This window comes from Gymnoscopelus braueri (assembly GCF_963280865.1).
Source record: "Gymnoscopelus braueri genome assembly, chromosome: 5".
Classification (NCBI taxonomy): Eukaryota; Metazoa; Chordata; class Actinopteri; order Myctophiformes; family Myctophidae; genus Gymnoscopelus; species Gymnoscopelus braueri.
The window spans coordinates 35,945,265-35,958,457 of NC_137606.1; the positions used below are offsets into that span (position 1 = coordinate 35,945,265).

General features: G+C 44.3%; 1 protein-coding gene across 18 annotated transcripts in view; it reads left to right on the plus strand.

The window, feature by feature from the left end:
- The window catches only part of phldb1b (pleckstrin homology-like domain, family B, member 1b), a 102,453-nt gene that overhangs the window by 77,526 nt on the left and 11,734 nt on the right, over positions 1-13,193 (plus strand). For 9 of the 18 annotated variants that reach the window (XM_080429512.1, XM_080429513.1, XM_080429516.1 and 6 more), the window contains 10 exons: positions 232-360; positions 2,888-3,043; positions 3,561-3,671; positions 5,724-5,813; positions 7,600-7,689; positions 8,559-8,726; positions 9,400-9,543; positions 10,801-10,908; positions 11,888-11,990; positions 12,265-12,303. In XM_080429512.1, coding sequence (XP_080285638.1) covers positions 232-360; positions 2,888-3,043; positions 3,561-3,671; positions 5,724-5,813; positions 7,600-7,689; positions 8,559-8,726; positions 9,400-9,543; positions 10,801-10,908; positions 11,888-11,990; positions 12,265-12,303 — 1,138 coding nt within the window. The remainder of the gene's footprint in view (positions 1-231; positions 361-2,887; positions 3,044-3,560; positions 3,672-5,723; positions 5,814-7,599; positions 7,690-8,558; positions 8,727-9,399; positions 9,544-10,800; positions 10,909-11,887; positions 11,991-12,264; positions 12,304-13,193) is intronic. The other 9 variants (XM_080429508.1, XM_080429510.1, XM_080429514.1 and 6 more) reach the window with 8 other exon arrangements.

The following is a 13,193-nucleotide window of genomic DNA, read 5'->3' on the forward strand; positions in this document are numbered from 1 at the left end:
ATTTGGGTTCCGTTGACCTTGGAAACTGTTGCGATCTCTTTAACATCTGCATGGTGTGAACTTTTTAGCAGCGTGAAATCTCTTTTTTGGGGTGTGTGTGTGTGTGTGTTTGCTTCTCTCTTCTCTCCTCCATCCATCCTATGTATGTGTGTGTGTGTGCGTATGTGTGTGTGTGTGTGTGTGTTTGTGTGTGTGTGTGTGTGTTTTATGTGTGTTGTGTTGTGTTTCTAGGAGAGAGCTAATGTTGAGGCTGAGCGCCAGGCCCTGGAGACCCTGCGGGAGGGTTACGCTGAACTGAAGAACCAGGTGCACAACTGTCCCGAGTCACTGCGGGAACAGTTGCAGGATCAGCTCAAAAGGGTGGGTCCATGGACATGCTGAAGACCAGCTCTACGACCTTGTGTAGTGACAGTCCCTCCATCCTTGGCCCAAACACACACACGCACACACTCTCTACCACTCTCTATCAGGATTCACCCCCCACACCACACGTATCATATCCTGTGGTTCCTCCCATGCCCGCACCCACCCTTTCACACCCCACCATTTTAGATACCAAGCTGTAGTTTCTTTCAGCCTGTAGCAGCTAAGCCTCAGACACCCCAACCCCCAACACACAGCCATTAAGTGGGGGGGAATTCCAGCAGCGAGTGCAGTCAAGGTATTTGTAAAACAATCCTGGGCATTGCCGGCTTTAAAAACTGAAGCACATAGCTGGCAGAGACAAGGCTCATAAAAACAAACATGATGAATTATTTTCCCAGAACTCTGATATTTAGCATTCACTGAGATCTCCAGTTCATGGTATTAAGGTCCTTATGGCGTTTTTTTCTCTTGCAATTCATTTGCCCGAAAATTTATATGTTTGAACTGTTGTTTATGTCACGAGTTCATTCACACAGAATGTGAATATTATGCGTTGATAAAGCGATGCAATTTTTATTCGGAACAAGATTTTGGCATCAACCTGTATGAATAAGGCATCGGCTATATGAATGAACTTTGATGCAAAATACTCGCTATCGATTTTTGTATTGTTTATTCGTGAAGACGTTTATTACACATTTTCACTGTGGCCCTTTAGGTAGATAGTATACACACACACACACATACACAACCATACCACAAGCTGCTGGAATGTGTCCACTCTCCCCACCACACCTACGTGCTACTGAACCCACTGAGTTGTAGATGTGATGATGAACATAGCTTCAGGTGGCAACCGTGCTCTGTGGTTTATGGGCTGGCTCATGTGATCTGAATGTACAGTATCATGTTGCACGTTCTCCTTCCTGTGTTTGCAGTGGGTGCTTGTCGTGTAGTATCTCTGTAGTCATTTTGCTCATGGTGTGCAGCCTGTGATTTATGCATGCATGCATAATTTGTAATCGCTCACTAATCAATTAACACAGACGCTAACGAGCTCCAATCTCTCTCTGCCCTCCCTTCCATGCTGTGACTTCTCTTATGTTGAGTGATATTTTTTGCCTGGTTTAGATGTCTCTTCTATCTTTTTTTTGGGGTACCATTCATGGTCTGAAATGATGCAGACTCTGTATTTCAGTCTTTGTAAAAAATGTACCTCCAAGCTGCATGAGAGCTGTTCTATGATCTGTCAGAAAAGTACAGTACAGTTTCAGTATTTCACCCAGGCCAGTGACATATGGCAAGTACTACTCCTAGTGGGTCATCCTGAATCCTGGTCAAAGGTTTTATTTTCATTTTTGTGGGAATAAGATAGAAATGTAAACATTTAAAATGTGAATAATTATATTTAATATAATCTATTGGCAACTTAACCAATATGGGTACAACCCTAGTAGGTAGTAACCTGGTCCTCTATAACTGATGTTACAATGCCACTGTCACAGGTCCTTGCTGTAATGCTAGCAACTGGTTATTACAATGATGATGGGAATCCTACAGTTTCATGTGCAAATAGAAAGCAGATGTGTCCTGTTTTTATTCATGTTTATATTTACTGTATGTCTTTAGAATTACATTGAGTTTGATAAGCATTATGATTGTCAGGAATACCTTCATGATGATTTCATTTTTAGGAAAACCAGATGTGGTTCAAAGTGAACATTTTGGAGTGGACTCGGTATGAGTCCACTAATGCTCAATTATAGGATGTAGGGCTGTGAATCGTCTGCTATCTCACGATTTGATTCCGATTCTTGGGGTCACAATTCTGATTTTTTCAATTCTCGATTGAAAAACGTTTTTTCCCCCGATTCAGCCTAGAACTTGCCAATTCTCAAAAATGTCATTATACAAAAATACTGAAAAAATATATCGATTTTTGGAAAATGAGAATCTATTCTGAATCGTCCAACATGAGAATCGCGATTCGTATTCAAATAGATTTTTTCCTGCACCCCTAATAGGATGCTACCATTTTCGGCCTTCTTGCTCTGTGTCTCAGAGATGAGCTATGGATATTGTAGCACGATAATGTTATTGACATGCTGTCTAAAACCGGTGAAGTGTCCCTCTATGTCCTGCAAATCCCATGATATTCTATAGTGGTAGCTACAGTCCTTTTCTTCATCCCACAACAGAGCTACAGTAATGTTGTGTACCTCCCCTGGCAGCCATGCTGTAGTAGCAGCATGATCTTCCACAGCAGTCTGCCTAGCTGAGTGCTGAATGTTCTTGGATGCCTGCTGAGGCCCCAGACCGGGCGAACGCTCACTGATCCTACCGGGATCAGAACTTCACGCTTTATTTGAAAAGACCGACATTTCAACACAAGGACCAGTACAGGCTTTCGTGTTGCTGTTGGTCTGCGTTTCTCAGGGTGGTATAAAAAAATGAAATTCATTCTACCCTGAGGGTTTGTTTTTTTAACGGTGTGCATTGGTGTTTGGGCGGGCTGTGTTAGGATGGCGAGGCGCTGGAGGCGGGCACCAAGCAGTTTGAAGACCTGGAGTTCCAGCAGCTGGAGAGAGAGAGCAGCCTGGAGGAGGAGAGAGAGAACATCAGCCAGCAGCTTCTTCAGGAGAGAGCAGAGTACCATGAAAGCATGGCCAAGCGGAAGGTAGTGTATCTCCCTGATCATGGTCATACCGACATACCTACAGTATAATCCTCATCACTCAGTCCCTACACCAGGCTGCCAACTGTGGCATGGCCGACTCTTCAATGCTGTGATGTTTAAACACTTAACCACTTAAAAAATATAATATAATATAATGTAATATAATGACAAAAATAGGGATGCCAGAAATAAAGTGGTTAAATCAAATCTGAAGATGGGCCTTTTACTCATAATAAATAATAGACTGTTGACCTGAGCCTTACTGAACTGCATTTTTATTTTGTTCTCTGTATATATTTATTCACTTATTTCTCCAGGGTGTTTAAATGTTTAACCCATTAAAACCGGGAAAGCATCTGTGACATTTTAGATTTTAGCGTTGGCTATTCAAAAATAGCAGATATACAATCTCACAGCGCGCCACTTTGTGCCGCGCTGCGAGCTTGAGTTAACGTGTTAAAATGTAACGGTAGGTGCAAACTGTGTACTGTAGCCACATGTACCGTGTGTTACGCAGGACAAGGTGTCTGCCCTGGAGAGCCAGGCCAACCAGCTGGGTCTGCAGGCCTCTCAGGAATGTGAGAGACTTGGCAAGGACAGGAACATCACCCTGCAGATGCTACAGAAGGTAAAGAAACATTTCCCTGTACACCGCCTGCTCACTGTAGAACAGACAAGACTTCAGAGTAGAAGCTGTCAAATGTGTGTGGGAGAGGTTGACAGCCTGGTTGAAGGTTGACATCGACATTGTGAAAACAGAAAAATAGTCTCCGCACATTGGATCATGCTCAATATTCAGTATTCAAGATTCAAGAGGATTTGTTTGTCACTCACTCACTCATACAGGTACAAGCAGGGAAATGTTGGTGTGGCATTTTCCACAAGCCTGTGCTAACAACAACAATACAATATTACTTAAGTTAACTCTTTGACTGCCAGAGTATTTTCATAAAGTACTCCCCCAGTGCCAGCAATTTTCGTGTTTTTTTATTTTTTTATTTTGAATTTTTCTCATGAAAATAATTTAAGGACACATAATATAAAGACCCAGCACAAATCCGCCAGCAGAGAGCAGCACATGACAGCGTGATCATGTCGTTGGGTCTCTCTCACCCTTCTTCATAGATTAGACAAGGAAAAACATGAAAACGGATGTGACGTCACCCAGATTGTTTTGATCAGCGAAAATTACGTTGTGATGCACGACGGCGATGACCGATCGTCACCCAGACCATAGATTATAGAAGAGAAGCTGTCCGTTTGTCCGTTATACCGTGTGAAAACCCGTTTATTTACCTATTTTGGACGAAAATGACTGGGGAAAAAAATCAAAAACCGGAAACGGAATCCAGGCCATGAAACCGGATGCAGATGTCCGTGAAGTAAGTGGAACTTGAGAATAACATTGAATATTAAGCAGCATAGCGCAATCAGAGATTAAACAATGAACGCGCGTCCAGCGCGTCGAGCGCGTCGACGGCCAACTGGACAAAGTAGCACTTGACGCGTTATCGCGTCGTCCGCAGTCAAAGAGTTAATAATAGTGATAATACTGGATGTTCCATGGATATTTATTACCGGTACATTATTTGGTTGTCACTAACCTGGGGGAAAAAATAGACCCTCACCTGAACTTTGAGGCCCACATCAGACATCTGTGCAAAACTTCCTTCTTCCACCTCAGAAACATTTCACAACTCCACCCCACACTCATGCTAGCAGATTCCGAAAAAAAACGTGTCCACGCCGTCGTCTCCTCCAGGTTGGACTACTGTAACGCACTTCTCATCGGGATCGCTAGCAAGAGCCTTCAAAAGCTCCAGTATATCCAGAACAGCGCTGCTAGGATCCTGACGAGAGTGCGCAGACACCAACACATCACACCCATCCTCCGTTCACTCCACTGCCTTCCCGTCTCTTCCCGGACCGAATACCCAGATATCCCTGTTAACTCATCAGTGCCTCCACGGCAACGCTCCTTCCTACCTCAAGGAATTAGTCTCCCCACAATTTGACTCGCAACCTCCGCTCTTAAGTGGACGCTAACTTCCTCATAACCCCCAAGACCAACCTACGTACCATTGGCGACCGGGCCTTCTGCTCGGCCGCCCCCGAGCTGTGGAATACCCTTCCTGCCCACCTGAGAGCACCACAGTCGGTTGACTTTTTTAGGAGAGGACTAAAGACCTACCCTTTAAACGAAGCATTTTTTTAGCTACTTATTCTGGCTTTATGCCCTCATGTTTTAAATGTTTTGCTCAGTTTCTTAGATGTTTTTAGTGGTGTGATGATTCTTTTTATGCTTTTGCTTATTGTAGCACTGAGATTTTCACAAATGTAAAGTGCATTATAAATAAAATCCATTATTATTATTATTACCGCCGAACATCACGTTTCAGGCGTCTAGCTCTTCCTCAGACAAATAAACATACAAAGAGGCACCTTCAAATACCTTCTAGGCCAGGTCACCTGACCAACTTCATTGGAGGTTGAAGATGCCATTATACAGGAAAAAATATGAATTTGAGATTTTGAAACCTAAGTGAATATATTGAAATTTGATTTTCACCTGAAAGCTAGCACTAAATAGCGTAACCTTTGACCTTCAAAGGTTTCTTGTTGTCATCAGGTGAACCATGGAGCTCTGGAGTTAGAATGAGTGTGTGTGTGTGTGTTGCAGGAGAAGGAGAGGCTTTCAGCCCTGGAGAAGAAATACCTCAATCTGACGGGTGGGAAGAGCTTTCCTAAGAACTCCACCACCATGAAGGAGGTGAGATGACAGACTCTCTATCTCTCACTCACTCGCACGCACGCACGCACGCACGCACGCACGCACGCACACACACACACACACACACACACATTTCTCTAAACACTTTGAATTATACGCCAGGGCTTTAAACATGCCGGAGCTCTGTGTTTGTCATGCTGCTAACCTGACTTTATGTGATGATACAGAATAGAGCTGTTGACTTCCTCACTCACATTTACATTGATTCTTATGGGGGAGGGGGCTGAGAGGTCGCGGATAGCGGTCGCGCGATTTTGACAGGGGGAGTAAATCCGGTCTCCTGACCGGTCGAAACAGGAAGTGCGCCATGTCAACGAGGCTGACCTGCTGGAGGACGTGCGCTCCTCCCAGCGTTCCCTCTGCCAGGCCTCCTCTTCCTACTTACTCCCCTTTCCTTCCTGTCAGTCATACCACGGCGGTCCCACGGAGGTAACCCCACTGACGCTCACCGCATGACGACCCACAGATGCTGTCTTTCTGTCCGTGTGTCTGTAACCCCGCCTCCCCGTTCACTCCGTGGCACTGAACCCCACCTGTACTCCCAGCTCCTCACTGTATCAGATGGTTTAAGCAGCGTTGTGTAACTCAGCTGTTCTCTACCCTTTTCATTTATTGATTAATCAAGGACCCCCATAGCTCTGAGAGTGTATTAACCCATTAAAACCAGGAAAGCATGTGTGTCATTCTAGATTTTTGCGTTGGCTATTCAAAAATAGCAGATATACAAGCTCAGCGTGTCGCTTTGTGCCGTGCCGCAAGCTTGTACATCTGCTATTTTTGAAAAATCTTGAAAGTGTGAGAACTACTGATTTTAGAAGGCATTTGTAGAAGCGGCCTCAGGTCTTAATGGGTTAATGGAACCAAATTGGTCCATTTGGTTCCATTTGTACACTCTCAGAGTTACAGACCTATAAGGGTCCATTTGGAACCCCCCAAAGGAACCCAGAGGGTCCCCTAGAGACACCACCCACTGGTGTTGCTCTTTCAGTGCCCTGTCCCCCCACTGTGTTGTTTGCTTGAACCCTGCACAGCGTCCCGACACCGTGTGGTGACTTTGCATGTGATGAAGTGTCTCGGCTCGTTTTGTAGTCTGGGTGTGTGTGTTGACGTCCGTCTGTGCATCATGCACCAAAACCAGAAGTAACATGTTAACACAACAGTCCGGCTTAATATGAACCTAACATTTCACTTGCAAAACATACTTGATCTTCAACACACACATCTATTTATATTACACTATATACTATGAGGAGGCTATTGTTATCTACGGTTTGAGTCAGTCCTCACATCCTTTTACTTTACTCTTCTGGTTTTAACCTCAGCTCTGCTGGCTATTATATCGCTGCTGTCGAGCAGAAACCTTGAATCGACAGTTTTCCCCCCGTAAATGAATGCCCTACTTTGTTGTACAAGGTTGTCGCACAAAAGTAGGGGAAATTGCAGAGTGATCGCGATCTTCGCTACTTTTGAAACAACAAGAGCTGGTGACTAAATAATAACTACATTGGATCCATTGGAACGCAGGTTCTTTTTTTGCTGGAAAAAGTAACGGGATTGGACATACTGTGTAAGGTTTCCGCCCAACAGCAACGATGTCCAAATGAAAGTGGATCAAAGTGTGGATCATTATTATTATATCAGTCTATGATATTACATTATATTATATCAGTCTGAACATGAGAGCCTGTAGGCTTGTTGCTGTAGGTCCTGTAGAGTGTTGTCCTGACATTGTGTTGTGTTGTGTTGTTGTACGGACACGCTTCAGGAGTACCTGAAGCTATCAGATGTCTATAAGATGTATGGCGGCAGTTACCATGACAACAGCAACCCCGCCTCGCATGCCGGGCCGCGCGAGGTACCATCGCTCTGTCTGTCTGTTCTCTCACTGTTTAATTCTTACTTTTTTGCTGTCTGTTCTCGCTCTCTCTCTCTCTCTCTCTCTCTCTCTCTCCATCAGTGGTTCTCAAACCTTTCCATGTTAAGGCCCCCCCAAATTAATATGAATTTGGCCACAGACCCCAAAGGCTCACAATGTGTCACGATGCGGCGCGTTGTGGATAGCTTGTAGACTGGCTATTTTCAAATAGCCTATGTAGAGTTAAAGTGGTTAAACTGATTTTGATGGGGTCATCCTTAAGGACCCCTGGGGGGTCCCCGGACCCCACTTTGAGAACCACTGCCTCTACATCCCTCCATATTCATGTCACATTGCCCCCTCTACTGGTTGGCTGCTTAGCAGGAAGTGTACCGTTTGCTTACTGCATATTAGTAGCTTTTCTCACTGCTACTATGACGTGTCGCTACAAGCAACTTTCCTCAGCCCCCTGAACAAGGAAGGCAATGGAAGGGCAACTTCACCTACTTTATTCTGACTCCTATCATTCTGTTGTGAGGAGGATGTGAAAATCTGACATAAAACGTACGACACATCACATGAGCTGATGGAGCCGTTGACACGGTTTTCCAGACTCAGAATGCATTGGGAAGGTTTATGTTTGATTTTCCAAAACGCCCACCTCACAATATAACAATAGGATTCAGGCCAGAAGTCATGAAAGTTTGCCTTTTATTTTGGACAGAAGTGAATGTATGGTAGATTGTTGGAGATGAGCTTAATGTCCGATGTCTTCGTGCGTGCTTCATATCAGAGACGTGATGTGTCTGTCTCACCATCTCCATGTCTCTTTCTGCTGTGTGTGTGTGTGTGTGTGTGTGTGCTAACAGGACTATGTGACTGTTGGCCAGTTAAGTCAGATGTACGGGATGCCCAAGGTGGAGTCATCCCCCACCTCGCCACTGCGTCAGCCCGCGCACGCCGCAGCGCTGGAGTCATCTCCTGTCTTCCCCCGCATCTCCTCTCCGCACGGCTCCTCTCTCTCTCTTTCTATGGAGGTGTGTGCTCCTCCTCCTGCTCCTTCTTCCTGTCCACCTCCCCCAATGGCTGTCTTAACACCTGACGCCTGGTTCATGCTCTCTTTGCCTTTAACGTGTGTGAACCTTGACCCTCAGTGCTTTGCTTTGTTCTTGTGCATCTCAGTGCAGTTACTGTGGTGGTGCTATGCAAACCAGGACGCACCAGAATAGAGAGCTCTTGTGTTGGCATCTTTCTGTAGGCCAGTCCAGACGTTGAAAATCCACATTATGCCCAAGTCCATTATTTTCAGTCAACACTGTATTTATTTTCAAACGTGTGTGGAACGTAAATGAATGATGGACAGTGATGAACTTTGTGTAAAGGGCTCTTTGGGAGCCCCCCCCCCTTTGATTTCATCATTTTGTTTGAATGGAAGCAAATTATTCATGTTGTTAATTTAGAAGCGTTGATTGATTCTTTTTGATGTACGTGAGGCTTCGAGAGCAGACAAAGTTGAGTAAATGTAGCTTCCATGGAAGCTATGCAGCCACGTCTCCCCTTTTTTAATGCTTACTAATCTTTCTTCTGTTCTCTTTTGTCTTTTCTTTCCCCTTCTATTCCCTTCTTTTTCCTCCTCCTTTCGTCTTTCTTCTTGTACTCTTTGCACCGCCCTGCCCTGTTCTGCTCTGCTGCGCTGGGTGCGTACCTCAGTACCAGACAGAGGGCAGTAGGCCGCTCATCTCCAGGGTAGATTTAGAGCACTGGTACCAGGAGGTGATGTCTGCTGGGGAGGCCGGTCTGCTCGGCCCCCCTCCTCCCCTCCCAGCTAAGTGTCTGTCAGGTCACAGGCTGCAGGTAGAGAGGCCTCTCCTTTCCTTTTCCTGCTGTTTACTGTTCCTGTTGCTTCTGCACTGAAACTAGCACCCAGACAACAGCTTGGTTGTGTGTGTGTGTGTGTGTGTGTGTGTGTGTGTGTGTGTGTGTGTGTGTGTGTGTGTGTGTGCGTGTGCGTGTGTGTGTGTACACTGTGTAGCATATGTGTTGTAAAAGAAAGAGTATAATGACGTCAGGCCTGTAATTAGACCTGTGAGTACCTGATTAAAGGACTGCCCAATGAAAGGGGACTGTGTGTGTGTGTGTGTGTGTGTGTGTGTGTGTGTGTGTGTGTGTGTGTGTGTGTGTGTGTGTGTGTGTGTGTGTGTGTGTGTGTGTGTGTGTGTGTGTGTGTGTGTGTGTGTGTGTGTGTGTGTGTGTGTGTGTGTGTGTGTGTGTGTGTGTGTGTGTGTGTGTGTGCTAAATTACAGCCTATCCATTGTGTTACTTTGTTATTAATTCCTTAAGGAAGGCAGACTGTTTTTACAGTCCTTCCTCTGTTGTCCTACTGAAATGATTTGTATTCATAGTAAATAATATGGTTAATAATGAGAATAATGAGATGGAGAAAGGAAAATCTCTGCTTTAACTTCTGGTCCATATTAGAGCCAGCCTAATACATGGCTTGGCTGATATTATGCACAATATTTGTGCCTGTTAACTAACTTGTGTATCTCAGCTGAAGGCAGTCCACAAGGATCAGTTATACATTCTTGTTGAAGGCATAAGTCATAATCCATGCAAGAAAATGTGTATTATTGATTATATATGCCACAGTTAGTTCTAACCTCACTATTTGATTGCCTGAGATGCATTCTGAGTGCAAATATCTCCCAATAACCTAGAATCAGTTTGCTACTGGGCAAACATGAATTATGACTTTGTCATAAGGACAAATAACTGTGACAATGAAACTGATGAACACTAGGTGAACAGTCTTCACCTAAACAATAAAAAGTTTGCCATTATTTCCGTGACATCCAATCGTACATTATTGATAATGAAACTGTGGTAAGTGGTATAATCACAATATTGCACTTCACTATTGCACAAGAGGAAGTTTCTTTCTTCATCAGATCAGATTTTTTATTTCTAACCAGGCACATCGTTCTCAAACACTGTTCTAACCAGATACCTTACCAGGTCCCTGCTCCATGTGAACACATTTCACAGCCATTGTCCATGTCTGCAATGTTATATATTCTATTGTTAACATAAACGTTCCTTCGACTGTGTCAGGTGTTTCGCTCTAAGCTGGATAGCGATGCTGGACAGTCGGTTCATCGGCCTAAAGCCTCCCCCATACAGCATGGAGCAGCAACACTGGGGCGCAACACATCCTCCAAGGTACGTACACTTCCAAATATACACATTTCTACAAAGTCACATGTTCTGGGCTATGGAAATTGGGGTGTAATGGGGGTGTAATGACTGAACGAATGATCAATGAATCGATCAACAGAAGATTTATCCAATTACGTTACATTACAAGAGGTGCCTAAAGCACATGGGACTAGATATTTGATAAAATATGTATTTGGGATGAAAAGAAACAATAGCATCCATCTGCAGACTCGCAGGCAGACGTCCCTCCCTCTCTCTCTAAAAATATTTTTCCCCCCAGTTTTGTTTGAATGGTGCAAATTATTCATGATATTAATTTACATGCTTTGATTCTTTTTGATGAGGCTTCAGAGCAGGCAAAGCTGCAGCAGTTTTGTTCATAGGACAGTTCATTTTCATAGAATAAAACGTCATAAACTATGGAAATCAGACGCTTACATTCCCGCTGTGGCAGACAAGTTATGGAAATTAACAAGGTAGGGAGTTGGGAGATTTGCAGAGTGGGAGTTGGGAGATTTGCAGAGTGCAATTACCCCGGCATTCAAGACCAGTGCCTGGTCCCACAGGACGCCAGCATGGAAATCTACCAGTGAATTAGTGGGTTTACATGCCAGTGGGAAAGGGGCTATACAGGGGCTTTACAGTATACTATAAACATATCTTATTGTTATCTACTGTTTACAACTATTTCCCCAAAATGTGAATATTCGTCTTTCAATAGTGCAATAGTTGCATTATTATAAAATAAATAGTTGAAAGTAGTGGATCAATTTCAAGACCATTTTCCCTTATTGTATTTAATAATTTTATGGTCTACAATAAATTGGTTACACAGGATAAACAGAAAAAGAATATTGACATATAATGCATTATGAAGAATAATTGTAGTCCTCTGCATCAAAACCAGTTTGACATTGGTGTCTTATATCTTATTTATATCTTATATCTTGACATTGATGAGCTGTGCCGTGTTCCTTTGCAGAGCACCCTGCTGGTATCCAACAGCACCGGCAGCCTGCCCAGGAACCTGGCGGCCACCCTCCAGGACATCGAGAACAAACGACAGCTGGCCTTCCAGCAGAAAGGTAACAGCACCCTCCTTTAGCATAGCTACAGTACAGTACAGAGGATCCGGGGGCCCTGAGTGCTGGGCTGCTCTCCATTTAGAAAAAGTGTGTTTTATCTCAATTGGGAGGCAGTCACTTGTTCCACACAGTTCAGAAGCTGCATTGGCACCCTTCGACTTCTCGTTTTTTAAAAAAAGGCTCGTTTGTGGTCATGCCTGTCTGTATGTGTGTCTGTCTTTCTGTCTGTCTGCTGTGGATTTGTCCCTTCCTTGACGTGTCTGCGATGCTGCAGAGTCGCCCGGCCGTTCCAGTGTGAAGGAAAGCCCTGCAGGTAGACTAGTCACTAGCGGACCAGCAGCGTGTCTGGGAGTGGGACTCGTTCTGTTTTCATCTATTATTTACCGTGTCTGTCTGTCTCTGCCTCATCTCACCCGACATTCGCTCTTATCCTTCCTCTCTGTTAAAACCCTCTCCATTACTGGCTTGTCACTCGTTCTTCCTGCTGTCTGATTTCTTTTCATCGTTTCTTCTTTCTGATAGAAACGTCCTGCATTTTGTTCCATCAGTCTTTTTCTTTCCCCCTGTGAATGTTCTGACCTGTGGAGGATCAGTATCGCATGTTCTCCTGTCTGTACAGACTGTATTTGAGGCCTCGTCACCTCTTAGAGGTTCCTGTCCACCTTCCTTGTGCTTAGCAGCATGGAGTTGACAACGAGAGACGTTAACCCATTCAATCCGGGAACGCATCTACAAATGTCATCTAAATCCTAACCGTTTTCTGGAAAAAAAACGTATGTTGCTATATCAGTGGTTCTCCCAACTTTTTCATGTCAAGGACCCCCGAAATGATATGTATTTGGCCGCGGACCCCCATCTGAAAATATTTTGTTCCAGGGACCTCCCAGAAGCAAAGATTTGAGTCAAAAATGTTCCCTTAAAAAATATGTATACTCATAGATTTGCACAGTTTTTTTCCCCTTCTTTTTTAAATAGCAGATCTACAAGCTCATAGTGCAGCACTCGGTGCTCTGCTATGTTTAAATAACCCAAAGAATAACATAATGTTTATAGCTAAAATCTAAAATGACACAGACGCGTTCCCGGGTTGAATGGGTTAAAGAAATGGGATTCTTGCTCTTTGGAACCCTCAGGCGATGGGTCATGTTCAGGTTGTTGGTGATGGGACTCGGGCTCGTGGCACTGAGTGAACACATACTGTAC